We start from the raw sequence: 25,195 nt of genomic DNA, 5'->3' as shown, positions 1-25,195 counted from the left end.
GGGGGGGGGGGGGAGGCGGTGCTCAGAGGAGACTTCATGGGAAATGGTGGGGGGTTGGCATCCTCTGGAGGGATGCTTAAGGACAAAGTTAGAGTGGTTCCCGGGAAACCTCTCTGGACAGGGTATATCTAGCCATAGCATCCACACCTTTAATGACCAGCCTTCTTGGGGGGCCGTGACATTTTCAGATGGTCTCAATGGCTGGATTCTTCATAGCATACTAAAATCTGCCTGTTGGTCCCACCCAGGTCAGAGCTCCAGACCCACACCACAGAAGCATAGATTCTTTCTCCAACTGTTTAAACCCAGGGAACCCAAGTCCCTTCATGGCTGAAAATCTCATTCTAGCAATCGTTGAGGCCCCTCGTGTCCTGGGCAGGCCTCTGGAAGCTCAATTGGCCAGTGGTCTGTTTAAAAGATTGCCCCCGCCAGACTCCCCAGGCCCCATGTTGAGACCCAGCAGGGCAGGGTATGACAGGGCTTACTCTGGGCACCGGCCTTCATTTTTCCCAGCCGCTACCCTCTGCTCTGCCTCCTGCTTCTCTGGCTGGTAAAATGGATGGGAGATAGAGCACAGAGGCCAGGACCGGAGAGACCCCTGCTCGTTGGAGTCCCCCAGCTCTGCCTCACTCTGAGCGGGGGTGGGGGGGGGGCCCACAGGTCCAGCAGGTGCAGGATGATGGCCATCGGCTCCAGAAGGCCTATGCTGGAGACAAGGCTGAGGAGATCGGCCGCCACATGCAGGCTGTGGCTGAGGCCTGGACCCAGCTTCAGGGAAGCTCTGCCGCCCGCCGCCAGCTGCTCCTGGACACCACGGACAAGTTCCGCTTCTTCAAGGCCGTCCGGGAGCTGATGCTGTGGATGGATGGGGTGAACCTGCAGATGGATGCCCAGGAGCGGCCCCGGTGAGGGCCACGGTGCCCTGCAGCCTCCGAGGGCTGTGGGCTGGGGGCTGGGACAGGGTTGTGGGCAGCGGTAATGTGGTCTCTGTACCCCCAGGGATGTGTCCTCCGCAGATCTGGTCATCAAGAACCACCAGGGCATCAAGGCAGAGATAGAGGCCAGGGCCGACCGCTTCTCCTCTTGCATCGACATGGGGCAGGGGCTGCTTGCCAGGAGCCACTACGCAGCTGAGGAGGTGGGTGAGGTGTGGGTGCAGCCAGGTCATCCTCACAGGGGAGGCCTCGGTGCTGATCTCTCCTCTGAGTCTTCCTCCTCCCTCTCGTTCTTCCTTCGCAGAACCACCCCCTTCCCCTTGGTGCTGTTCACGATTTCCCCATTCCAACTTGCCCCCAGAACCGTCTGCCTCCTGAAATCAGAAATCTCTAGTTCCCTGTGTGAGTCCTCCAGAGACCCCCAGAAAGGTCCTACTGGGTGCTAACTCACATCTCTGCCCCCTAGATCTCGGAGAAGCTGTCTCAGCTGCAGGCACGGCGCCAGGAGACAGCAGACAAGTGGCAGGAGAAAATGGACTGGCTCCAGCTTGGTGAGCTGCCGTGGGCGCCAGGGAACTGGCTGAGGGCACCAGGCCCTGGGAGAAGGGGCTGGGGATCTTGCACCCTGTAGTTTCCAGAGTATGTAAGACCAAGAGGCCTGGGCATGGAATTCAAGGTGCCTGCCCTTGGCACTGCCTGGCTCTGCCCTGCGCTCCTGCCCTGGGGCAGTAGCTCCCTCTGTGTCCCTGTTCTTGAAGCGCTGTGGCAACAGTGCCCTGCTGGTGCTCTGACCTGCTATCTCCTCCTGACCCCCCAACCCCCCAGTTTTGGAGGTGCTCGTATTTGGGAGAGATGCGGGTATGGCGGAGGCCTGGCTGTGCAGCCAAGAGCCGTTGGTGAGAAGCGCTGAGCTGGGCTGCACAGTCGATGAAGTCGAGAGCCTCATCAAGCGTCACGAGGCCTTCCAGAAGTCCGCAGTGGCCTGGGAGGAACGTTTCAGTGCACTGGAGAAACTCACCGCGGTGAGGAATGCCCTCCCCTCCCACTGCCCCAGACCTGCGCTCTGTCCTGCTTGATGAAGACGTGTCTTCCCTTCCCACTGTACCAGCGTGTCCTGGATGTGAGCCGTGGGTGCCTGTTGTACCATGGCTCCAGGAGCCCTCAGCTCCCCCGTTGCTTCTAATCCCCACCTTCTTTTGAAATTCTACTTTCTATCCTTTCTGTTCCATCAGGCGAGCTGAGGCATCTCAGCTTTCCCCAGTGCCCTCCCTGGTCCTTTTGAGTGCGACCTTCTATGCTCTGACCCCAGAATGTTTTGACAGCTGGAGGAGCAGGAGAAGGAACGGAAAAGAAAGAGGGAGGAGGAGGAACGGAGGAAACAGCCCCCTGCCCCAGAGCCCATAGCCGGTCTGTCTGAAGGGGACCTGGTGGACAGCCAAACAGCTCCCGATGCCACCCGGGATGGGTGAGAGCTGGGACCCTTGGGGACAGAGAACGTGGCTGAGTCTGAGCAACCCAAGGACTTAACACTCTGTCTCACCTTCTGCTGTTCCAGAACCCGCCCCCGGCCGCCAGCATCTGCACAGCAGGCCAGCGTCAACGGAGTCTGCACAGATACAGAGTCCCCTCAGGTGACCCCCACTGCCCTGTGCCCCCCCATCAGGATCTTAGCTCCCCATCTTGCATGTCCTCTTACAGCTTTTTGTCCTCATAGCCCCTGTTGGAACAACAGAGACTGGAGCAAGGCAGCTTCCCAGAAGGACCTGTGAGTTTCACCCAGAGGTGTGGGTGTTAATAACAGGAGATGAAGGGAAGAAGAGGGGTGTGAGCCAGGCGGTGGGGATCCTGGGGATAGGATAAGACAGGAGCCCAGAGGAAACAGGCGGCGGGAAGACCAGCTCTTGGACTTCAAGCTTCATGACATTTGGGCTAGATATTTCCCATCTGGTCCTTTGACACTGACACTGTTGTCCATTTTGCCCACAGGGGTCTGGCACAGGGGACGAGGCCAACGGGCCACGGGGGGAGAAGCAGACCCGGACGCGAGGCCCAGCCCCTCCCGTAATGCCCCAGAGCAGGTCATCGGAGCCAGCCCGGGTTGCCACCTTGCCCCCTCGAGGCCCAGAGCTCTCTGCCCAGGAGCAGATGGAAGGGATGCTATGCCGCAAACAGGAGATGGAGGCCTTTGGCAAGAAGGCTGCCAACAGGTACTGGCCCTGGCCACACAGCGTCGGTGGCCTCTCGGCTCCTGCCTTCTAAAGAGGCTTCCCTGGGCTCAGTCGGTTGAGCGTCCGACTTTGGCCTAGGTCGTGATCTCGTGGTTTGTGGGTTCGAGCCCCACGTCGGGCTCTGTGCCGACAGCTCAGAGGCTGGAGCCTGATTCAGATTCTGTGTCTCCCTCTCTCTCTGCCCCTCCCCCACTCACGCTCTGTCTCTCTCAAAAATAAACATGAAAAATAAAATAAAATAAATAAAAAGAGGCTTTCCTGGAACCTCTTCCAAATAGACGGGGAAGAGGTATGGTATAGGAGGAGGGTCCTCTGGGAGAGGAAGAGGACCCAAGAGAAGAGCAGGGGCCTCAGGTAATGGTCAGGAGTGTGTAAAGATAAGGGGCCCGAAGACAGGAGTGGCACTGGAAGCCCTCGGACACCCAAGCTCGGGTTCTAGGCCCCATAGAGACCAGTCACCTGTCTCACCTCATCACCTACACCACATCCCTCCCAGGTCATGGCAAAACGTGTACTGCGTCCTGCGGCGTGGGAGCCTTGGCTTTTATAAGGACGCAAAGGCAGCCAGCACAGGAGTGCCATACCACGGAGAAGTGCCTGTCAGCCTGGCCAGGGCCCAGGGCAGCGTCGCCTTTGATTATCGAAAGCGCAAACACGTCTTCAAGTTGGGGTAGGAATGCAAAGTGCCCTCAGGATGGAAGGGGAGTTGGGGGCGATACGAAGTATAGGGGAGCCACAAGCTAGTAGAGGGAATCGAGTCACAGGGCTGGGTGTTTGGAGACAGAGATGTAGGTGAGGGAACGGGAGGGGGTCTGGTTGCACTCAGGGCGCAGGAGCACCAAGATGCGGGCTTGCCTGCTGATGTCAAGCAAAAAATTATCGTGCATGGGAAATCTGAAGGCGGCCTGCCTCCGGGGACCTCCAGGGGCCTGCCTCTGCCTGCCAGCAAGCAGCCAGTGCAGGAGGCACAGCCTGGGATGCAGGTGAGCTCACCGTGGTCCTCAGCAGCCAAGCAGGAAGGGCCTGCTTTTGCACAGCGCTGGGAAAGTGCAGGATGTGCAGAACGTGCCCTCCAGCCTGCTCTCAGGGTGATCACTGGGACTCCACGAGCGCTGGTGTAGCCGGTCCAGATTCTCAGCTCTGCTCTGAGGCTTCTCTTTCTCCCAACAGCTTGCAGGATGGAAAAGAATATTTATTCCAGGCCAAGGATGAGGTGAGCTTGCCCCTTCTCCCCCCGCGTCTCTATCTCTGGGCCATTCTCAGAACCTTCCAGTTGTAGATTCCCCTTTCTTCCCTCTCCTCTCTTTTTCCTTAAGTGTCTCCCTCTTCGTGAGCAGATAGCTCACAGTGTGCCACCTGGATGTTTGTGAAGGCCACCCAAAAACCTGTTTCCCGTCTTAAAGGGGTCATTTTCTCCAGTGAGACAAAATAGTCCAAACACTTTCCTGCCTGCTCCTCCTCGGCTTCCCAGCGTCTGCAGGCCACAGCTTCAGCCCGGCTGCCTTGACGCTGACCACCTGTCTTCCCGTGCCCTCCGCAGGCAGAGATGAGCTCATGGCTGCGGGTGGTAAATGCAGCCATTGCGACTGCGTCCTCTGCCTCTGGAGAGCCTGAAGAGCCAGCGGTGCCCAGTGCCGCCCGGGGCATGACTCGGGCCATGACCATGCCCCCGGTATCGCCGGTCGGGGCTGAGGGGCCTGTCGTGCTTCGAAGCAAGGATGGCAGAGAACGAGAGAGAGAAAAACGCTTCAGCTTCTTCAAGAAGAGCAAGTAGTTGGGGGCGAGACTCCCAGGCCAGCTTCTTCCCTGTATTCAGGAAACTGCCAGGGACTGTCAACAGGGACCACCCTCTTGTCAGGACAACTGCCTGCTGCTAGGGTCTGTTGCCAAGGTCAACCCATCACCAGGAACTGTTGGGGGGTGGGGGGGACAAGTCAGTGTTCCCAAGGGCGATGCTCCTCTTCTGCTATTTAATTCCAGACTGGTGGTGGGACCCAGGCAACCCCCAATTCCACTCCCGCCTCCTGACTTCTTCCCTCTCCCCCAGCCCTATGCCTCTACCCTGACTCCGGTGCGGACAGCCCTGCACCCTCAACATAGGCCATGTGGGGAATGGCTGCCCCTGCCTCAGGTCATTCGCCCACCACGGCTAGGGCATGCCCCTCGGTTCCTTGCCCCTGGGGACCAGCCAGGAACCTCTCAGAGCTGAAGCAGGACCTGGGGGCAAGATTGCCAGACGGCCAAGTCAGAGGTGCCGAAACTCCCCCTTCCCATCCTAATTCGTCCTCTGACTCGAGTGGCTGCCCATCTGCAGCGACGCTCAATGGCTTCCAGGTGTGAGTTGTTCAAGGGCAACCACAGCCTTGAGTCTGGCCAAGGAGGTGATTAAACAGCTCAGCTTGTCTTACTGCTTCTGGGTGTCTTTGCTTTCCCGACCGCAAGCCCCCCTGCCTATGCCCACGTTCTTGCCTTTGGCTCTGGTCTCCCGTATGTCAGGTTTCCGCAATGCCCCCAGCCTCCAAACCATCAAAGAACCACATTATCTTGAGAGCTTCCCTACTTTGGTCTCATTTCCCCGTGATAATGACCTCCAGTTTGCTGGGTTGATTAGTGGCAAGCCTCAGTTTTAGACCAAAGAAGTTCACCATGGGTCAGGATGTTAACAAGCACTGTTAATGTTAAAGGCAGTGAAAAACTAATTCCCCGGTGCACAACTTTCTTTACTCATGACTCTCCCAACTATTTTCAAAAATGAAAGACTGAATTGCCACAAGCAAGTCTCAGCCACTCCTCAGCCCAGCAGTGGAGAGTGGAGCACAGAGGGGGTGGTTATGGACCCCGTCTTCCCTCCCGAATGGAGAGGATCAAGGGAGTTCAGACAGGGGTCAGATAAGTGGCAAATTCCACTGACGGATAGGATGACATCACCCTGGGAAGCCACGAGGTACATGCAAAGTGTGTAAATACACACACATACAACAGAATATATTCTAGATCTGGTGAAGTATTAAAAAAACAACAACAACAAAAAAAAACCCCACCAGGTAGCTTTCTCCTTTGTCTTTGGCTTGGCAATTGGAAGTTTCAGGCAATAGTATTGCCTTGGTGACCTCCTACAGGAAAAGCTTTGTTCTTTCATTTTTTCCCCATAAATACACAACCATTTCTTTTGGGGGCTCAGAGAAGATCTTTCCAGAGAAGCAGCCCTATCTTTAATTTTTAAAAATTTTAACTTCCAGTATAGTCAACATACAGTGTTATGTTAGTTTCAGGTATACACTCTAGTGATTCAACAATTCCCTACATCACCCAGTGTTCATCACGACAAATGCATTCCTTAATCCTCATCACCTGTTTCACCCATTCCCCCTCCCCCGCCCCCTCCTGTAAGCAGCTCTGTATTTAGCATAATTGGCCAACGGCCCTGGCTCAGTAGACCCCTGACCATCATCAGCCACGACAGAGAGTCAGGTGTGTGCAGGCCCAGGACTAGCACAACACAGCCCCAGAATGGTCTCCAGACATGAGATCTGGTAGACCAGATAGCTCACAGAATAATTCTCCCTTTCTCGTAAGAAAAGCAGATTCAGAACTATCCTACAGTAAACATGTTGGATAAATGTAACTGAACAATCTGTCGTGGGACTATACATCAGTACAACCTTCTCTTGTTCTTCGGGTACAACTGTAAAATCTCCACTGTATGAAGGAAGAAAAAGCCATACGCTGTCGAGCCCTCAGGGAATCAGGGTATTTACACTCCAACATGGCAAGCCTGGGAGTTAAGAGGGAGAGCAATAATGGGAAATTTTAGAAGGAAATGTATACAGGAGTGAGAAATTAATGAAGAAATGATCGTTTTAACATGTGAAATGTGAATGTCAGTAGGGCAGCTAAGTACAGCAGTCTTGCAGGATGCAGTCAGTCACTGTGAAAGGAGAAGTAATGGAGATGTGGTTTGAGCATCATCTAGGGGGCAGCTGAAGCTGCCTGAGGACATGAATCCTTAAGAACAGGACATAGAAGAGGATTAGCATAAGGTCAGGGAGTAAGTCTTAAGAGATCCCTTTGGATATGAGTGCAAGAAAAGCTCCAGAAAGAGAATGAAATGGAGAGTGGGGGATACAAGACAGGTTAAAGCACAAAAATGCAGTAAGTGCAGGCACCACAAGTCATGGGGAAATATGGGCAGATAAAAATGGATTGAGAAAAATGTATTTGTCATCTTACTGAACATCATCTCTAAGGATGAACTCTAGATCTGGGCTGTCCAAGACAGTAGCCATGAGCCACATGTAGCTAGCTACCCAGCACTTGAAATGTGGCTAGTCCAAATTGAGATGTGCTGTAAGTACAATGCTCACCAGTTTCAAAAACGGAAGAGGAAAAAAAATATTTCATTAATACTTTTTATATTGATTATATGTTGAAATATTTTAGCTTTATTGGGTTTCAAAAGTATTAAATTGAACTTCAACGGTTTCATTTTACTTTTTAAATGTCTTTACTAGAAAATAACATGTTTTTAAGTTTTTGTTTTTAAGTAATCTCTCCACCCAACGTGGGGCTCACACAACCCTGAGATCAAGGGCCTCATGCTGCACTGACTGGCCAGCCAGGCACCCCTGGATGGCACTGTTTTAAATTGACTACAGACCTAATGTAAAAAGGACAAACATTACTGTTAATAGAGAAAAATGTAGGGGAATATATTTGTGACTCCAGGGGAAGAAAAGGACATCTTATACAAAAGTTCAAATGCACAAACTTTAAGACAAAAATTAGATTCCATAAAAAATTAAGAATTTCTGTTCAATGAAGGACATCATGGACAACGTTGATAATTTAGTGGAACGACAGAAAATATTTGAAACCAATAAGAGATTTATATCTAGAATACACAAGAAAATCCTGCAAATCAACAACAAAGAGGAGATTACTACCACTAAGAAAGATGAGCAAAAGATATGAACAGGAAATTTACAGAAGAACAAACCCCAAAAAACTTTACATCTATTATACTGGTAAAAATTTGAAAACTGGATAATGTCCAACATTGGCAGAGTTGTTGATATACAGGGCCCCTCACGTGCTGCAGGTGGGAGGTTAGACTGGTATAATTTTTCTGGAGAACAAGTTGGTACTACTTAGATAAGTTAGTTCCAAGAATACCCTATGACCCAGCAAACTAGCAATTCCACCCTGGGTTTATATCCCTCCAAATTCTCACAGGGATCCATTAGGGCACACATAATTAACATAATGGTGTTAACTGTAACCTTGTTTATAATGGTGGGGGGTTGGAGGCAACCTAAATGTCCTACATGTAGAGATGGATAGGTAAAATATGATTGCACACTAGGGAATATTACACAGTGGTTAGATATCACACAGCAACACCCGGGGGGTGGGGGGAGGAGCGGTTAGCGGAAAAATTAAAACAGTGAGCCATGCAACACAAGTTGCATAAAACATTTACACAATTTACCCAAATGCGCAATGGGTGGACCTTGTTTATATCCACATTAGAAGAAACCAACTGCAAAAAGACGTATTTGCAACAATCTAGAAGAAATTTTAATATAAAGATGAGATAATATTAGCATAGTGCTGATGTTTTAATTAGAGGTAGATAGTGAAGGCCTTATAGGTGAAATGACATTACATCTCAGGTTGCTTTTTTTTTTTATTTTATTTTAAAAAAAAATTTTTTTTTTCAACGTTTATTTATTTTTGGGACAGAGAGAGACAGAGCATGAACGGGGGAGGGGCAGAGAGAGAGGGAGACACAGAATCGGAAACAGGCTCCAGGCTCCGAGCCATCAGCCCAGAGCCTGACGCGGGGCTCGAACTCACGCACCGCGAGATCGTGACCTGGCTGAAGTCGGACGCTTAACCGACTGCGCCACCCAGGCGCCCCTCAGGTTGCTTTTTAAACACTCCAGCTCCCCCCCCCACACACACACACACATGCACACACAAGAATAGAGGATAGATAAGATAAGCAGAATGTTGGTAATTGTCAAAGCTGGGTAAAGGGTCCATAGGAGTTTGTCATAATATCCTGTCTCTATGCCTTTTTGAAAATTTCCACAACAAAACATTTCTTAACATGGAAAAAGCATATGCGCACTAAAAAGACATGTCTCGCAAAAACACAAAATAATACACATTAAACTCATTAGAATCGTTGCCTGTGAGGGAAGGGGAACTGAGATAAAACAGAATAAACAAGAGTAGGGAAATAGATGGGGGGGGGAGGGAGATGGAACAATATAAAAACGCAGGGAAGAAAAGGATGGTGAATGAAATGAAATCTTTAGAAGGGTGAAACGTGTTAAAAAGACATTAGTTTTGGTGACCTCAGAAAATTTGGGGAAATTGGAAAGGTGGACAGAACCCAAAACACAGCACTCAAAGGTGGGCAATAGCAGGTTCAGACTCTATATTTGAAAATAAATCTGGCCTGGAACACAGAGAAAGAAGCCAAGATAGAAAACATTAATAGTGAAGATGAGTGAAAGCGATTTCACAAATGGATGAGGAGGTCCCTATACACGTTTTAAAAGTCTGAGTGTTGGGGCACCTAGGGGGCTCAGTTGGTTGAATTTCTGATTCTTGGTTTTGTCTCAGGTCATGATCTCACGTTTGTGGGTTCAGGCTCTGCACTGACAGTGCGGAGCCTGCTTGGGATTCTCTCCCCCCTCTGCCCCTCCCTCGAGCATGTGCTTTCTCTCTAAATAAACAAGCATTAAAAAAAAAAAAAAAAAAAAGAGTGTAGAGAGAAACTGGAAATGACCATGAGGAGGAGGGAAGGAGAGAAGTAGATAGCAGTAGGAGAAATCATGAGTTGTATTAAATTTGTAAGGACAGTGCCTCTTCTGAAATGGTGTGGGAAACAAAAAAAGAATTCCGTGAAAGAAACTTATCAAAGTAGCTGGGGAGGAGGAGAGCACCCTGGGGAATTTGTGCCTGATGGTATCAGAGAAGCTTCTTTGGAGCCACCACAATGAACAATGGTGATTGACAACCTCACTGGCATGCTCCACTCAGAGATAAACTGGGTCCATCAATCTCTATAAACGTCTATTCTTTGTTCAAGGATGACAGTGAGTAATCCACTTAAATAGCTTCTCTTTTGCCACCAGGAGGTGCCCTTGGACTACAGCTGAATTTTGAATGCTAGAAAGTGCTGAGGAGTCACAGTTGCCTAGACCTCCAGCAGCTTGGTGTGGACTTGGAGACCCTTTCTCACCCCTTCCCTCAGTCCAAACAAGGAATTTCTCTGGGCCTCTGCACCAAGTATTCTTTTGGTGTGTTCACCACGGACCAGGGACCGTGAAGGACACACATCAGAGTTAATACCCTACCTAAAGAAAACCAGCCGACACATGTATATGAGCAAACAAAACGTTACTGATAAACGTAGCCTGGGTAACAATGCCTCATAGAGCTATCCCAGCTCTGCCATCTTTCGTTCTCTTTCCTCACCAGCGGATAACATGTTTGCAGTGAAAAAAACTAAGTTATATTGTTATACTTAAAGCTCTACAAAAATTGACTACGTTTGCTTAAAACGCTTAAAATGCTTCCTTGTTTCTAAAATGTTATCCCAAGCTACCAAAGAGGTTGGCCAGCCCGGTAAGAAACCCCTGTTTAGAGGACCCAGTGAGATAACCCTTTGTCATCAGCTACCCGCCCCCACCCCCCAATAGCACGACCCATTGTGATGATTAGCGACATCCGAGGCTTCCGATTACACCAAGGCAATGGTTGCGTCCGGAGCCCTTCTGACGCTTGAGCTCCGACCCTCCCCTCAACCCCGCTTCCAAGGTACTGATTGGCTAGCCGGGGCTGGGGGCGGACTGGCTTCCGCTCCGCAGCGACGTCACCAGTTGGCCCCGCCCTCGTGTCAGGGCGGCTGGGAGCCTAGCCTGAGGCAGCCATTTGTATGCGGCTGCGGGATTGGCCGCCCGGCTCCCGCGAGGGGGAGGGGAAGGAGGCAGAGCGCACTCGCGCGTGCGTGAGCTGGCGCGCGAGAAAGGGCCCGGTCGCGCCGAGGCTCGAGCGGCCGTCGCCATTTTGTAGGGTTCTCTCTGACGCTGGAGCCGCCGCCACCGCCGCCGCCACCCGGAGGTGCGAGTGGGTCTTGTGGGTTTGTGGGGAGCCCGGGGGTGGGCCGGGCTGGGCCTCTGGCGAACGGGGCTTGAACAAGGTTTGGGTTTCTCTGGCTGCGGGAGGTCCGGGGAAGACAACGGGAGGAGGCGGGGCCGGGTCTCCGGAGGGGGCGGGGCAGGGGTCGGGTTGAGTCTAGTCTTTGTTGGGGCGTAAGAACTGGAGGTTGGGTCGCTGGGGGAGTACGAGATTGGGGCCAAGGAAGCCTCTTTATTCTTAGAGTGTCTTTGAAGGTATTACCGCCCGGAGGAGACGTGCACAGATTTCCCTCCAAAACCTCGTTACCGGGGTCACTCAAGATAACATGCCTCTTGTCCCTTTCTTGAGCTCTTTCCTGCCCTCCCCAAACAGTATTTTAAGACATAAAACAGCCAACCCTGTTATTTAAATGCTCCTCGTTTCACGGAGATAGACTATGCCATGCATGCTGACCCCCGACCTCCTGTTTGTGTGTCACATCTCACACTACCCCTAAGTACAAACCTTTCCCCTCTAGTGAAAAAATAATGAACGTTTATGTGAACGTTTATATGAATCTTGAAGGTGCCAAGAACTTCTTTGGAGGGCTAAACCAAATGCAATGCACTGGAATTCCCCACTCCACCCCTAACTTTTGGAAATCTTGTTTCTTCCCTCCCAGGCTCTTGTCAGGATGGTGAAGCTGTTCATCGGAAATCTGCCCCGGGAGGCCACAGAGCAGGAGATCCGCTCACTCTTCGAGCAGTATGGGAAGGTGCTGGAATGTGACATCATTAAGAACTACGGCTTTGTGCACATAGAGGACAAGACGGCGGCCGAGGATGCCATACGCAACCTGCACCACTACAAGCTGCATGGGGTGAACATCAATGTGGAAGCCAGCAAGAATAAGAGCAAAGCCTCCACCAAGTTGCATGTGGGCAACATCAGTCCTACTTGTACCAACCAAGAGCTTCGCGCCAAGTTTGAGGAATATGGTCCAGTCATCGAATGTGACATCGTGAAAGATTATGCCTTCGTGCACATGGAGAGGGCAGAGGATGCAGTGGAGGCCATCAGGGGCCTTGACAACACAGAGTTTCAAGGTGAACTGCTCTGGGATCTGGGTGGCAGAACTGAGTAGTGGGGTCTAGGTCAAGACAGAGATAAGAATGCAGGACCACGTGGCTGGCAGGGTGGTGTCTTCAATTCTATTTTGGCGGATATAATAGATTGCATGTTTACCACTCTTAAGTACGGTTTACTCTTGGGAGAAGCAAACACTTCCCCTTTTCAGATGTATTTGCCAAGATGTTCCTCCGCAGCTGTATAGAATCACAGACTGTGGGTTACTTTATCCCACAGTCTTCATTTATCTGAGTTCTGCTGGAAGTTTACTCTGCCTGGGCAAATGAGCACCTCATGTGAGAAAGGAGGATAAAAGTCTGTGGATTACCTGCTTCTTTTGTTATATTCAGGAAGCCTTATCTTTGAGAGTTTAAATGCCTAGGATTTTGTACTCTTTACTGCCTTGGGTGATAGGTTGTTGTAGGAAAGAGGAACAGAGACATCTAGAGAGATCCCTATGTTAAAAATCTAGATGGTAAACCTGGATTTGGGGGAGTATCTTTTGAGTGCTCAAATATATTCGGTCTGTGAACTGTACAAGCAGGGTCAAAAACCATGCCATTGGACTATTCTCTTCGGCCTACTATTATTTAATGGAAAAATAGAGGAAATTTTTAAAAATATTAGGTTGAATGAGGTGATGGTCTTGCTTCTGAGAGGTCCCAGTAAGGGTGTTGTAGAGTGTATTGTGTAATTTTTTTTTTAAGTCTATTTATTTATTTTGAGAGAGAGTGAGCAAGTGTGGGTGGGGGAGGGGCAGAGAGAGGATCCCAAGCAGGCTCTGCAGGGTCAGCCAGATGTGGGGCTTGAACCCCCGAACCATGAGATCATGACCTGAACCGAAATCAAGAGTTGGGCACTTAACCAACTGAGCCACTCAGGCGCCCCTAATTTTACCAGTTGTAAAGGTACCTCTGTTCTTATTAATACCTTGAGGTTGTCTGAAGACTCTGCAGCTGTGCTAATGTAGCCACTAGGCACATGTGGCTATTAAATAAATTTAAAAATTCATTTTCTCAGTTGTACCGCACACATTTGAAGCACTCAGAAGTCACATGAGGCTGGCTAGTGGTGACTGAATTAGTGTAAATACAGAACATTTCTCTCATAGAAAGTTTTGTTGGAGAGTGCTGTTCCACAAGAAGTTTTCTGTTGACAGTATCATCTTGGGCCACACATTTACAGCCACTTTCCAGGTTCATAAATTAACACCATTTTTTCTGAGTGCCGCTAAAAGATTTGTTGAGAAGTATTTAAGTGTCCTCTGCTAAACCTAGAAAACAGTGAGAAAAGAAATGGGAGACAAGGAAAAGTTGACCAGAAAAGGGTAAGAAAGTTTGCAGATAGTGTAGATTGCAAATAGGGTGCATCACGTCGCTCTGGCCTCAGCCAGTGGTGCCCTGGCCTTTAGGTCATCTCTGTGGTATAGGGTGAAAGTCACAGATAACTTGCTACCGTTAACTAGTTGTGTGACTTTGGCCAAGTGTTTTAACCTCTCTGTGCTTCGTTTTCCCCACTTAACAAAATAGAATTAATGATCCCTGCAGTACCTCCCTCACAGGATGGTAGTGAGGCTAGGATGAGGTAATAGATGTGAAAATGTTTTCACAGTAAAGCACTATAGGGTGAAAGGTGAGTGTTGTCTGCTACAATGAGTGTGTTTCCATTATGGTTAGAAACTGATTTATAATTTGATAGTTAAGCTTTACTCATTTACCTATTTTATTTGTTTTTCTTTTATTATTTTGGAAAGCTGTTGCCCTTTAGACAGCTTTAAAAATATTCTTAATTATTTTCACTTGAGACAAGAACATGACTGGACAGTGTTTGGAAAGAATGGGGGGGGGGTTCTCTCTTGACAGGTAGCAACATGTAAAGAATGCAGTTAAAGCCGGGTACAAATTCTGCAAAGATATCCTAGTAGTGTAATACTCCATGTCCTTACCTTTTTAATATATGATTGAGTAAAAAGATAAGGGCAAAATATGCGTACAGAAGTCAGTTAATTGGGGGGCACTGGCTTGGGAAGAGCGTGTGTTTTAATAAACCAGGTTTAATTACTCTAGGAAGTGGGTGTTTGAGTAATGGTGATCCATGAATTGTTTAAAACGTCATTATTGGAAAAGAAAAATCCTTTATTTGGTTTTCATGTTCTTACCCTGGCTTCTCTGGAGAAAGGACTCCACTCCGAGTTATATATATAGACATTTTTATAACCAGCTCTTTTTTTTTTTTTTCCAGATGACAAGAGAAAGTTTAGCATTGGATAATATGTTAAGGGTTTTAAAGAAAATATAATCTACATACCAATTTGTCACATTTTTTGATAAAGCCTTTTTTTAGTCAACTGCTAATGAACTTGGCCTCTTAAAAGAGGGCCATTTTGAACATCTTTTGAACCTTTATATGTTAATAGCTGCCATTTAGGCTTCTGCGTTCGGGACTTAAGAAAGGAAACAGCGGAACCTCAGTTACCTGGGTCTTTCAGGACCTGTTTCCTCTCCACGTGTAGCAGTGAACGGGAATTGGGAATGATGAAGCAGCTGAATTGGGAATGATGCATGAGTTCAGGTGTCTTGTTCCCCTCCTCCCCCAACACGTAAACAAGCACTAAGCTGGAGTACCGTTGTGGGTCAGCTACACACCCAGCCTTCTCTGGGTCCAGGCACGGGATAGGAGCTCAGTGTTTAGGACCCCAAGTGGCCCATCTCTCAGGATTTTAATAATCTTTTCTGTTCCAGTTTTCAGAAGAAAACACCTCTATTAGGTTGGTTTTCTGGGAAACGTTGGCAGCATATTTCAGTGACTTTTGGAGGTCTCAGAAAATCTTTTAAGTTTTTGGCTTCTCCAAGTGTAGTAGTGGTAGAATTTAATCTTTCGACATTCTTTGCCTTGGTTCCTTAAAGTAATAGAGAAGCGCAGTATTTTTCAACTATAAGAACTTTAGGGGACTTAAAACCCTAGTTTTACAACCTTTGGAACATTGTGGAAAAAAAACCTATCACTTCTATTCAGATCTTTCAATGCTGGTTAAAAAAATATTTTACCTGAATCCTTTTCACAGCTACTACAGAGGTAGATTTTGCCATAGATGTTTATAAATTTATGAGTTCTACTCAATAAAACAGGAATGAAGACTGGGTGTAGTAATAGAAACATCAAGCAAAAATTACTGAGTTTTGTTTCTCAAGAAAAAAATTCTTTTAATGTGCTTTTAGGTCTCTCAATTGGCTACTTTTTAGATTGGCATGGTTACTCGAACTTCAGAATTGGAGCAGTTTGTGTCTGTCACACAGGTTCATGTCACCATGCATGTTTGAAAACCAAGTACCTTGTGTCTTCCAGTCTAAGTCATAGGGAACTACGTTTGGGATATAAATTGGAGCAAAAAAGAATCCGTATTTCTGTTCTAAACATAGTTAGCCCAGGGTCCTTAATAACGTCTCAGAATTAGAATGGGAGTATTTAAATCTCTGAAAGCAATGGGTCGCTAAATGCTGCTTTCGGAGAATGACTGCCATTTGGCATCTGTTGACTCTCAGTGGTGATGGTGGATGCTGCGTCTCTGCCGGCAGCTAGAAGAAAAACCTGAGCACTTTTGTTTCTGCTAAAGAAAAGGTTTTAACTTGGAGGCGGCAAGTACTAGAAACTGGGGTGGTATGAATCTTAGACACTGGGCGGAACTGAGTTTGACTAAAGTGATGTTACCGCACTAACCCGCTCCCCTCTCAGGGTCAGTGCATGGCGCTGTTCTGGCTGCCGTCCTGAATCGGGCTGTTTCCAACGGTATGGTGGAGCACGAGGCCTCCTATCCGCATAGCTGCATCCAGAACAAGGTCTGTTAAAGAGAGAGCAACTTGCTGATCGTGGAGGGGGGATTTGTTCCGAGCAGCCTTTAAGAGTGACGCGAAGCCCCTGTTCTCTGCCTCCAGTGGCTGCCTTTTGGCCACGATTTGAGAAGTAACTGACTTTATCTCCAAAGTCTTAGGCAGTTTGGCACTAAATACTGCCAAAAATAATCCTTTCCTCAAACTGCTTTTAAAGACCTTGGATGCTTTCATCAGTAAGGGTCCCTGGGCATGGTGGTACATAAGCCCTGGGCAAAGATTGTTTCTTCTCTTAGCTGTTCCTGGTGCTGGTCATTTCCTGGAGGAATGGATGGTGCTTGTTTGTATGGGTGTCCAGAGAGACCTGTAGGTAAATGCTGCATTTTTCTAAGAAGTAGATAATCCCCTGTGAAGATTGTAAGCTACACTGCAGGATGAAATGCTGGTCATTCCATTACATGGGAACACATTGTCCCGAAGAAACCAGAACTGTTTCAGTATCTTTCTAATTTTTGCTGTTGAGAGACCTTGGTCAAGTTTTCTTTTTCACGGTAGGCATGGATTCACCCTTGCTGAAAAATGTGGGGTGGGGTTGAAATCTGGAGGGTCTTACAACTCCTAGAGGTACTGGAGGTGAAGCAGATGATGAGCCAGGTATGATTTGTGTACCCAACATAGCCTTCTGGTGACATCTGCAAAAATGGCTGGACGAAACAAGATGGACAGAAGATCGCTGTGGTTTTTAAGCTGCAGTTAAATGCTCAGGCCTTGTATTGCCCTGAGTAAATCAGTGAGAGGTTGGTAAGATGCTTTTCAAATCTGGCATAACTGAGGTGTTGTTGGCTGTCTGATTTGGAAGAAATGGCAGGTCTTGAATCGTTACAGTTATAATCAATCTTAGCAGTGAAAAGTGCTGAACTGAAAAGTTTCTCAGTTTCTGTGTTGGGGGGAGAGGGGGAAGGAAGGGAAAGTTGTGGACACAGAAGTAGGAGGGAATCTGGTCAACCTGGTGTAAGTATAAAGTATTGACTGATCTCAGAGAACTCAAAGGTCCTAGCTGTCATCTATATTGAAAAGTAACTTCATCTTTTGGAGGGAATTGCTGAAATAGGGTTGCAGGAGTGTGTGTATGTATGTGTGTCTTAGACCAACTAGTTTACTTTCGTTTTGGGGAGGATTAAAGAATGTCATTGAGTTATAATAAGTCTTCTTACATCTATTTTCTCAAGGCAAAAGAATGCACGTGCAGTTGTCCACCAGCCGGCTTCGGACTGCCCCTGGGATGGGAGACCAGAGTGGCTGCTATCGGTGTGGGAAAGAGGGGCACTGGTCCAAAGAGTGTCCAGTAGATCGTACAGGCCGTGTGGCGGACTTTACCGAGCAGTATAATGAACAGTATGGAGCAGTGCGCACGCCTTACACCATGGGCTACGGGGAATCCATGTATTACAACGATGCATATGGAGCACTCGACTACTATAAGCGTTATCGGGTCCGCTCTTACGAGGCAGTGGCAGCGGCGGCAGCAGCTTCTGCGTACAACTACGCGGAGCAGACCATGTCCCATCTGCCTCAAGTCCAGAGCACAGCTGTGACCAGTCACCTCAACTCCACTTCTGTTGATCCCTACGACAGACACCTGTTGCCGAACTCAGGTGCTGCTGCCACTTCGGCTGCTATGGCTGCTGCTGCTGCCAACAGTTCCTCCTATTATGGAAGGGACCGGAGCCCCCTGCGTCGTGCTGCAGCTGTGCTCCCCACAGTTGGAGAGGGCTACGGTTATGGGCCAGAGAGTGAGCTGTCTCAGGCTTCAGCAGCTGCACGGAATTCTCTGTATGACATGGCCCGGTATGAGCGGGAGCAGTATGTGGACCGAGCGCGGTACTCAGCCTTTTAAAAACTGGAGGTGAGAGTGGGGTGGGTGTGGTTAAGAGACTCTATTTTGTTTCCTTGAAAGAGACCTGTGCTGCATGGAGGAGGCTAAAGCCACCTGTTTGTTTGCTGTCAGGACAGTCTCCAAGTGGTATAAATTACATAGTAGTAGTTTTAAATATTTCTCTAGCTTAGGCCAGAGGTTCATTTGGCCTCTTGAGGTTTTTTAGTGTACGACTCCCAACCAACTTTTTCCTTCTGAGAGAACAACAAACTCAGTGCGAATATTATTTAATCAAGCGTAAGCAATCTGGGTTACAGAATGTAGTTAAGAGAACATTTGTTGAGTCCCCTCTTTGTACATTATATTATTGAAGCTACACAATAAGCCTTTAAGATGTTTTCTCTTTTACAGAGCAGGGAACAAAGGCTCAGAGAGGTTAAGTACTTTGAGGTCATCTGACAATTGAGAGGTAGAGTTCAAACTCAGGCCTTGCTGACTCCAAAATGACTCTCTTTCCACCATGAAAGTCACTGTGGTCTAAGCTGAAGAGCACGGGTTCAGGAGTTACGAATGAATGTCACAGTGAGAATTTTAACTACAACTTTAGACTTCTCACTTGCCAACAAAACTACTACTTAGGTCATTAGCCTTTATCAGAGGAAGCTCTTCTAATATCCTAGAGCTATAAGCCAAATAAAGATCTATAAATTTCAGGTGTTTATTAGTTCTAAGACCCTTGAAAGCAAAATGTTTTGATGCCACTGTCCCATGGAGTCCTTTCCTTATTGGTAATCCAGAGCGTCGTCTTCTGTGTGGGCACTTTAAGCCCTGTTTCTGCAGAGTCTGTGTTACTATCGTGTAGAACCCCAACACTTCTCATTTCTTCTAGCAGTTTTTGGTTTGTGTTCAAGAGGAACCTATAAGGAACTAGGTAGAATAGGTAATTTTCTAACGGGTATAAAATCCCACTGGTGGTGCCCCTAGAAATTTAATTTTTCCTACTTTAGACAAGGTATGCCAAAGATGTTGGAATGTCAAGAATAATTAGCAGTAGTATCTAGAGATTGATAAATCTCTTCATCTGAGTGGAAGTGGCATCACGACAACTTCTGTTCTCATGGTTTTCCTTGTACTTTCAAATCAAGCATCACTTGAATTGGAAGCCTACCCGAGAGGTCAAATGGAGTTACCGCTGAGTTTCCAGGGTTCCTAACTTACCCTGTTGGTAAATATATGTGTAGAAGAAAATAAAGCAATAGGAATTTGCCCTTTTATGTAGTGAGAAGCAAATGATGCTTTGAACCTCTGATGAATTATACCCTGTGTGACCATGACACGACTGGGATCTCCTGAGACCACTGTGTAGTGGTGTATCTTCATGTGCGTGTAGTAATCTTATCTTATACCTTGTGTAGCTTGCCTTAATTTTTACTTTTAATGCAGCAGGATCTGCCATGAAGCAGGGTATTTCTCTAAAGGTGGTATCATCTACCAGATGACTTCTGTTTTTCTCATATGTGTTTCAAAGTTAAATTAGTGTACTATGGTCTTAAAAGGGTATCGTTAAGGTATTTTAAAGTGAATTTTGACTGCAAGCAGTGGTTGTTCAACTAACCTCTTTTTAGTGATGACTTTTAAAGAAACTTACCTTCCAGGTGTGAACCTCAAATGGGCTGAATAACCCTGAGTTGGTTGCAGTCCCAGGAGCCTGATGTTAATGAGGCTGCCAGGATGAAATACTCCAGAACTGTTGGGGATCTGAATTTGGGTCTCACCCTAGCAGAACTGATTCAAGAACGTCACAACTTTTGAAGTCGGTTGGTACAGATCAAGACCAAGATTTGGCCCTTTGTCTGTAATAAGTAGAGGAACTTGGTGTGAGTTAACTTCTTTTCTCCCCCAGCCATTGGTGTCTGGAGTTCCCATCATCAATGGAAGAATTAGGGAATTTTAGGATTTCTTCCTTTGATTTGGTAAGGGAGATGTGATCAATTAGGGGAACTCCTGGAATTATGGCTCTAAATGTGTGACAGTATGACATGTTGGAGGGTGAATGAACCATTCCTTGATACGCTTTGTGATTGCTGTTTATGAAACTTGTTTACTTATGAAAGAGTAAAGCGAAACAAATTTAGAGTAGTACAGTTGGCCATATTTGAGATCTTGGCATCTTCTGCTTTTTTCTGGACCTAAAAATTAAATTATGGTTTTGGATAATATCTATGTATGCCCTTTGTTGCAGTGACAGTAGCCTTGTATCACAGAGGTTGTCTTGACTAAAAGATGGTAAGAGAGTGGAAAAGATGTATTTTATCACCAACACAGCAGTCTGCCAGATAGATTGCTTCTAATTCTATATATATAACTAGAAGTAGAGTCCTTGGTAATTACATGGGATGTAAGTTTGATCCAGTCTGACTTGGTTTTGTTTTGTTCTTTGTTCTTTTCCCCCTGGAATACAGGACGGGACCAGGGCCCTTGTGCTCGGAGCCAAGCTGCTCTCCAGGCATTGTGTAAGCCTCTTGTGTTGTGCTCTCTTTCAGGTAGGATAATTGCGGACTGAACCCTCGGGCTGCGGTCATATATGAGAACTTGCTCCGCGCGGTCCCCTTTGCCGGGATGTTTCCATTGCTTCATGTTTCAGTAAACAAAGGAGTTTGTGACCAACTATGTTTTCTTTCTTAATTTAATTCTTCTAAGTTGACTTTTCTTTCCTCCTGATACTAGTCTCTGTAGCCTTTCACTCTATTCCTTATATTCTCAGCCTCTGAGCAGCCCTAGGTAAGGATTATGCTGGCATCCCCTTTTTCCTGTACAGTGGAACCCCTCTTATCTTGCTTTCCTTAGGAGTTGAACCCTTCTCCCTGTCTACCTGCAACATCTCCTTTCCCTTTAAAATGACCATGTAGTGGCAAGCGACCTTTTACTCTTCTCTGTTAGCTCTGGACTCTAACATTGAAGCTAATCTTCTGAAACTGCTAGGACCATTGGGGTTTTGGGGGAGGGGGGTTGTTTTGTTTGTTTTGTTTTTTTATGTCTGACCTGTGATCGTGGTACAGCATTAGCTGAAATTTAGCCTTGTTTTATTCCACTCCTCCCACTTTTTTTTTTTAATATTTTGACAAATAAACGTTTCTAACACTTAAGTACCTTTTTGTGTTATTTACTGTTGTGTTATATACTGTTATTTACTACCAGTTATTTACTACTGTTATTTACTACCAGTATCTTCTGGCTCTTGTATCTTCTGGTTCTTTCTTAGTTGTGCTCAAACTACAAAATTCAAATGAGTAATTGCCTGAAATTTAGATGTAGAAGGAGGGGTTTGGTGCGGTCTAGGTAATGTGGCCTCAGTCAGTAATGGGTGAAGAAAAGTTAGCCAGCATCTTGAGACATTGACAAGTATGCTACTGCATATGGTCGGGTTCCTTCTGTCTAAATAATTAAGAGTTGCTCTTTTCACTTTACAGGTTAGCAAACTCAGATTAGAATGCTTTACCAGGAAAAAATAAGCCAGAATATCTCCAAGGACATCAGGTTGACTCTATTTGACTTCATATGTTCAATTAAATTCACTTAAAACTACTCAAGTCTCACTTCCTATGGTATTAATATTCTGCTAGGATTAGACTTTGCCTAAAGTGAATAATAGTTATGAGACCAAAAAGGGAGAACAGGTCATATTTTGAGCAGAAAAGCAAGTAGGGTATTAATGATCAGAAGGGACAACATCCTGCAATTAAACATGTCTATAATTTTTTAAAAGATTTATTGGGGCGCCTGGGTGGCGCAGTCGGTTAAGCGTCCGACTTCAGCCAGGTCACGATCTCGCGGTCCGTGAGTTCGAGCCCCGCGTCGGGCTCTGGGCTGATGGCTCAGAGCCTGGAGCCTGTTTCCGGTTCTGTGTCTCCCTCTCTCTCTGCCCCTCCCCCATTCATGCTCTGTCTCTCTCTGTCCCAAAAATAAATAAACGTTGAAAAAAAAAAAAAATTTAAAAAAAAAAAAAAAAAAAGATTTATGGACGTTGCTTAGGTCCCCAGAAAAGCAAGTTTAGTGATGGATCCAATGCTACTTAAGCTTTATTTATTGCAGCCTAGATGGAAATGCTGGTGTGTAAATTCTGACTACCTGTGAATTTTAGAGCAAAATTTCCCGATTTTTTAGGGGTAGGATACAACAGTCTGGAGATACTAACCTGTCCGTGCACCACTGCAACCAAGTGCTAAAAGTACACGAGGCCCGTGTTAGCTTCAGCATTCCCTAAGGAGGCAGGGTTATCCGTTTTACATTTTTAAAAAAGGCAGAGATACTGGGATTCCTTGTAATTCATGTACAAGGTACCAGGCCGAACAAAGATAAGTATGTACAGGTTTTGTTGAGCTCATCAAAATGTCAGGTCCTCCCTGTGTGCTTTGGGTGTGTGGGAACTTTTAATGTAACAGTTTAACATACCTTGATTTCTATCTCCCTGACAGATCAAACCAAAAAAAAAAAACCCCAAAACCCAGCATTGGCAAAAGTTCTACACCAACTCTGTCCAATAAAATCTTGGCAGTGTTGGAAGTGTTCTACATCTGTGCTATCCTCAATTTATAGCCATTAGCTACATGTGGCTGTTAAGAACTTGAATGTGACTAGTGAAGCTGAGAAACCAGTTTTTTTATTTTATAATTATGCACGGTGGCTAGTGGCTGCTACTGGACAGCACAGTTTCAATGATAAAATAAGCTATGTAAGGAGGGGGAAACGCCTTGCACAATCATACAAAATATTTTTCCTTTAAAAAGTCCTTTCACTGCACCGGAATAACATACTGGGAAAGGGGTTGGTTTCCAGCCAATGTGAGGACTGTTTAGTAGGAACAAATGTATTTCTAAATCTGTTATTACCATGAGAAATTGCATGTTGTGGACACAAAATCCCTTTTATCCAAAGACCAAATTTCTCACTATAGACCATTTCAGAGTCCCACGAAACCTCTCACAATAAAAGCACCTGAATTCATTGATCAGTGATTTGAATTCCTACTGTGAGCCAGGATTTAGGTGATGAAGGAGGGGAGGCCTATGTGGTTCCTAGCAGAGAAACAAACGTTAATTACATCTTTTGTAAGCACAATGGAGGGTGGAGTACAGGACACTCTGAAAACACAACAGTGATTGGGATCGGGGGATTGGGCGGTGGACTGGCAGTTGCTAGTCCAAGTGAGGAAGCAGCTCATGTGAAGGCACCTGATCAGGAAGAGTGTGACCCACACTAGGAACCAAAAAGGGAGCTCTGTGGCAGAAGAAAGTGCAGTAGGAATCTAAAGAGGGAAGTTCTAGGCACAGTTCATTAGAGCCTTACCGGCTATCTTAGGAATTTCACCTTTATCCTAAAAGACTAACTGGGAGCCATTAGAGGGTTTTAAGTTTGGGGGTAACAGGATCAGATTCACTCTTCTTAAAACAATCACTCTTGGGGGCGCCTGGGTGGCTCAATCAGTTGAGTGACCCTTGACTGCGGCTCAGGTCATGATCTCACGGTGAGTTCAAGCACTGCATCAGGCTCTGCACTGGCAGTGTGGAACCTGCTTGGGATTCTCCCTCTCTCTGCCCCTCTCCTTGTACGCTCTCTTGCTTGCTCTCAAAAATAAACATTAAAAAACAAAATCACAATTACTCTGGATAGGAACAGAAGTAAATTATTATATGTGAAATTTATGCGACATAACAGCAGCAGTCTGTCCCCTGATCATGAAGCCAAAAAGGGTGACATTTTGTCTTAAAGGGGGGAAACATACCTTGTAAACAGGAAAAGGACCGTTCATAAGGACATGTGATTCAAGGGGCAGAGGGGTAGGGTTTAAATCCCTGAGGTTAATCAACCCATAAATAACAGAATGAGCTGTGCCTCTCCCACCCTAACATTTGGTGAGCACCTGTTGTTGGCCAGAACCTAAGGGCTTTGCACAAGGCACCACTGAGGGGCAGGGGCAGGAGAGAGGAGATTAGGTCTCAGCTGAGAGGATGGCACAATGAAAATGGTAATTGCTGTGAGGAATGTAAAAGTATTGTGTGAACTCAGAGAAGGGCAATTATTTATGCAATCCTACCAAAACTATGGCTTAATTTGTGCCTTAAGACCTCTCTCCTTTGAAACAAACACACTTACCAATTTACAGACAGTGAAAATGGAGGGACGATGGAAGGCCAAGGGGCTATCCCTGGCCCAGTTTGGGGGTGGAGGATAAGAATGAAGAATATCCCCAGATCTTCCATCGCCATGAATTTCTTCCTGAGCAGTCTATTTGATGTGGGGTTCTGGGAATCCATCCAAGCAACACCCAGCCATAGTAGCAGCACTGTAAGGCACTTCAAGTACACAGCAAAATCAATCCTAGCCTGATTTAAATATTACTGCCCAGAAAAGCATCCAGATTCCCCGAGGTGGTGTCTGAGAACTCCCTGGCTTCTACTGCAACACCTTCCCTGGGGTGGTAGGGGAGACAGAGACTCGTTACAGTGTCTACTTGGTGAGAAAATTCCTACTGTAGCTCCAAGGCCTTGCTCTACCCTTTAGGCCTGTGGCAGCAGACAATTCGGCACAAAAAGATACCAAGCTCTCAGCACTCAATGAACTGCACAGAGATTGTCTGAAGGCAAAAAAAGGTTGGCTGGCTTCAAGGCAGCCCAGAAAAGGGAAGCAACTTGCCCAAGATTGGCTTCATGGCTTGTCAGGATTTGGCTCACAAATCTGGTCCTCAAAGAGTCTCTTGCCCTAGATTTTGGAGGAGGAAAAGAGAGATAAAAATACATTCCTAGGAAAAGCTGTCAGCTTGTCAGAATAATTCCTCTCAGGGCTTTCTTAAGATCTTGGCTATGTTCTGCTAAGGAGAACTGAAGTACCAGAAATGACAGATCAGCCCTAGGAATCCACAAGGGAAGAGGTTAAGGTCTGGTGAGAGGATTTCAGTCAGTAGTGCCTTAGGTTTGTGGGCCCTTTGAAGATCCCAGCCAAATTCAAACTGCACAACAGCCCTGTAGATTTGATGACTCATCAATCCTCTCTGCTAGTCCACAAGAACCC

The 25,195-nt window shown here is 46.9% G+C and overlaps 2 protein-coding genes across 6 annotated transcripts in view; both read left to right on the top strand.

Annotated features, from left to right (window-relative positions):
• SPTBN2 (spectrin beta, non-erythrocytic 2) overlaps positions 1-5,575 on the top strand; it is a 41,140-nt gene extending 35,565 nt beyond the window's left edge. For both annotated transcript variants that reach the window (XM_030332492.2, XM_030332491.1), the window contains 11 exons: positions 661-905; positions 1,000-1,138; positions 1,402-1,486; positions 1,761-1,957; positions 2,258-2,400; positions 2,491-2,566; positions 2,650-2,700; positions 2,922-3,142; positions 3,660-3,833; positions 4,334-4,376; positions 4,704-5,575. In XM_030332492.2, coding sequence (XP_030188352.1) covers positions 661-905; positions 1,000-1,138; positions 1,402-1,486; positions 1,761-1,957; positions 2,258-2,400; positions 2,491-2,566; positions 2,650-2,700; positions 2,922-3,142; positions 3,660-3,833; positions 4,334-4,376; positions 4,704-4,937 — 1,608 coding nt within the window. In that variant the 3' untranslated portion in view covers positions 4,938-5,575. The remainder of the gene's footprint in view (positions 1-660; positions 906-999; positions 1,139-1,401; positions 1,487-1,760; positions 1,958-2,257; positions 2,401-2,490; positions 2,567-2,649; positions 2,701-2,921; positions 3,143-3,659; positions 3,834-4,333; positions 4,377-4,703) is intronic.
• Positions 5,576-11,166: 5,591 nt separating this feature from the next.
• LOC115524882 (RNA-binding protein 4B) lies at positions 11,167-21,276 on the top strand. 4 transcript variants are annotated; one of them, XR_003972244.1, is made up of 5 exons: positions 11,167-11,299; positions 11,979-12,402; positions 17,481-18,157; positions 19,783-19,944; positions 20,671-21,276. XR_003972244.1 is itself a non-coding variant. In XM_030331637.1 (4 exons), exons 2-3 carry the CDS (start codon positions 11,991-11,993, stop codon positions 18,146-18,148), a joined length of 1,080 nt encoding a protein of 359 aa, XP_030187497.1. In that variant the 5' UTR covers positions 11,167-11,299; positions 11,979-11,990; the 3' UTR covers positions 18,149-18,157; positions 19,783-21,276. The 4 variants fall into 4 exon arrangements, 2 of the variants coding, with proteins under 2 accessions (XP_030187497.1, XP_030187498.1); XR_003972243.1 differs by having other exon boundaries at positions 20,590-21,276; XM_030331637.1 differs by having other exon boundaries at positions 19,783-21,276.
• Positions 21,277-25,195: the final 3,919 nt, after the last annotated feature.

Source organism: Lynx canadensis, chromosome D1 (genome assembly GCF_007474595.2).
Source record: "Lynx canadensis isolate LIC74 chromosome D1, mLynCan4.pri.v2, whole genome shotgun sequence".
Lineage (NCBI taxonomy): Eukaryota > Metazoa > Chordata > Mammalia > Carnivora > Felidae > Lynx > Lynx canadensis.
Note: the sequence above shows the minus strand (reverse complement) of the source record. Positions and strands in the feature narration are given on the sequence as shown.

Excerpts from the sequence above, each read along its gene's own strand:
- LOC115524882 (XM_030331637.1), top strand. The coding sequence starts at position 11,991 with ATGGTGAAGCTGTTCATCGGAAATCTGCCCCGGGAGGCCACAGAGCAG. Across the intron at positions 12,403-17,480 it reads TGACAACACAGAGTTTCAAG|GCAAAAGAATGCACGTGCAG; the intron begins GTGAACTGCTCT and ends TATTTTCTCAAG.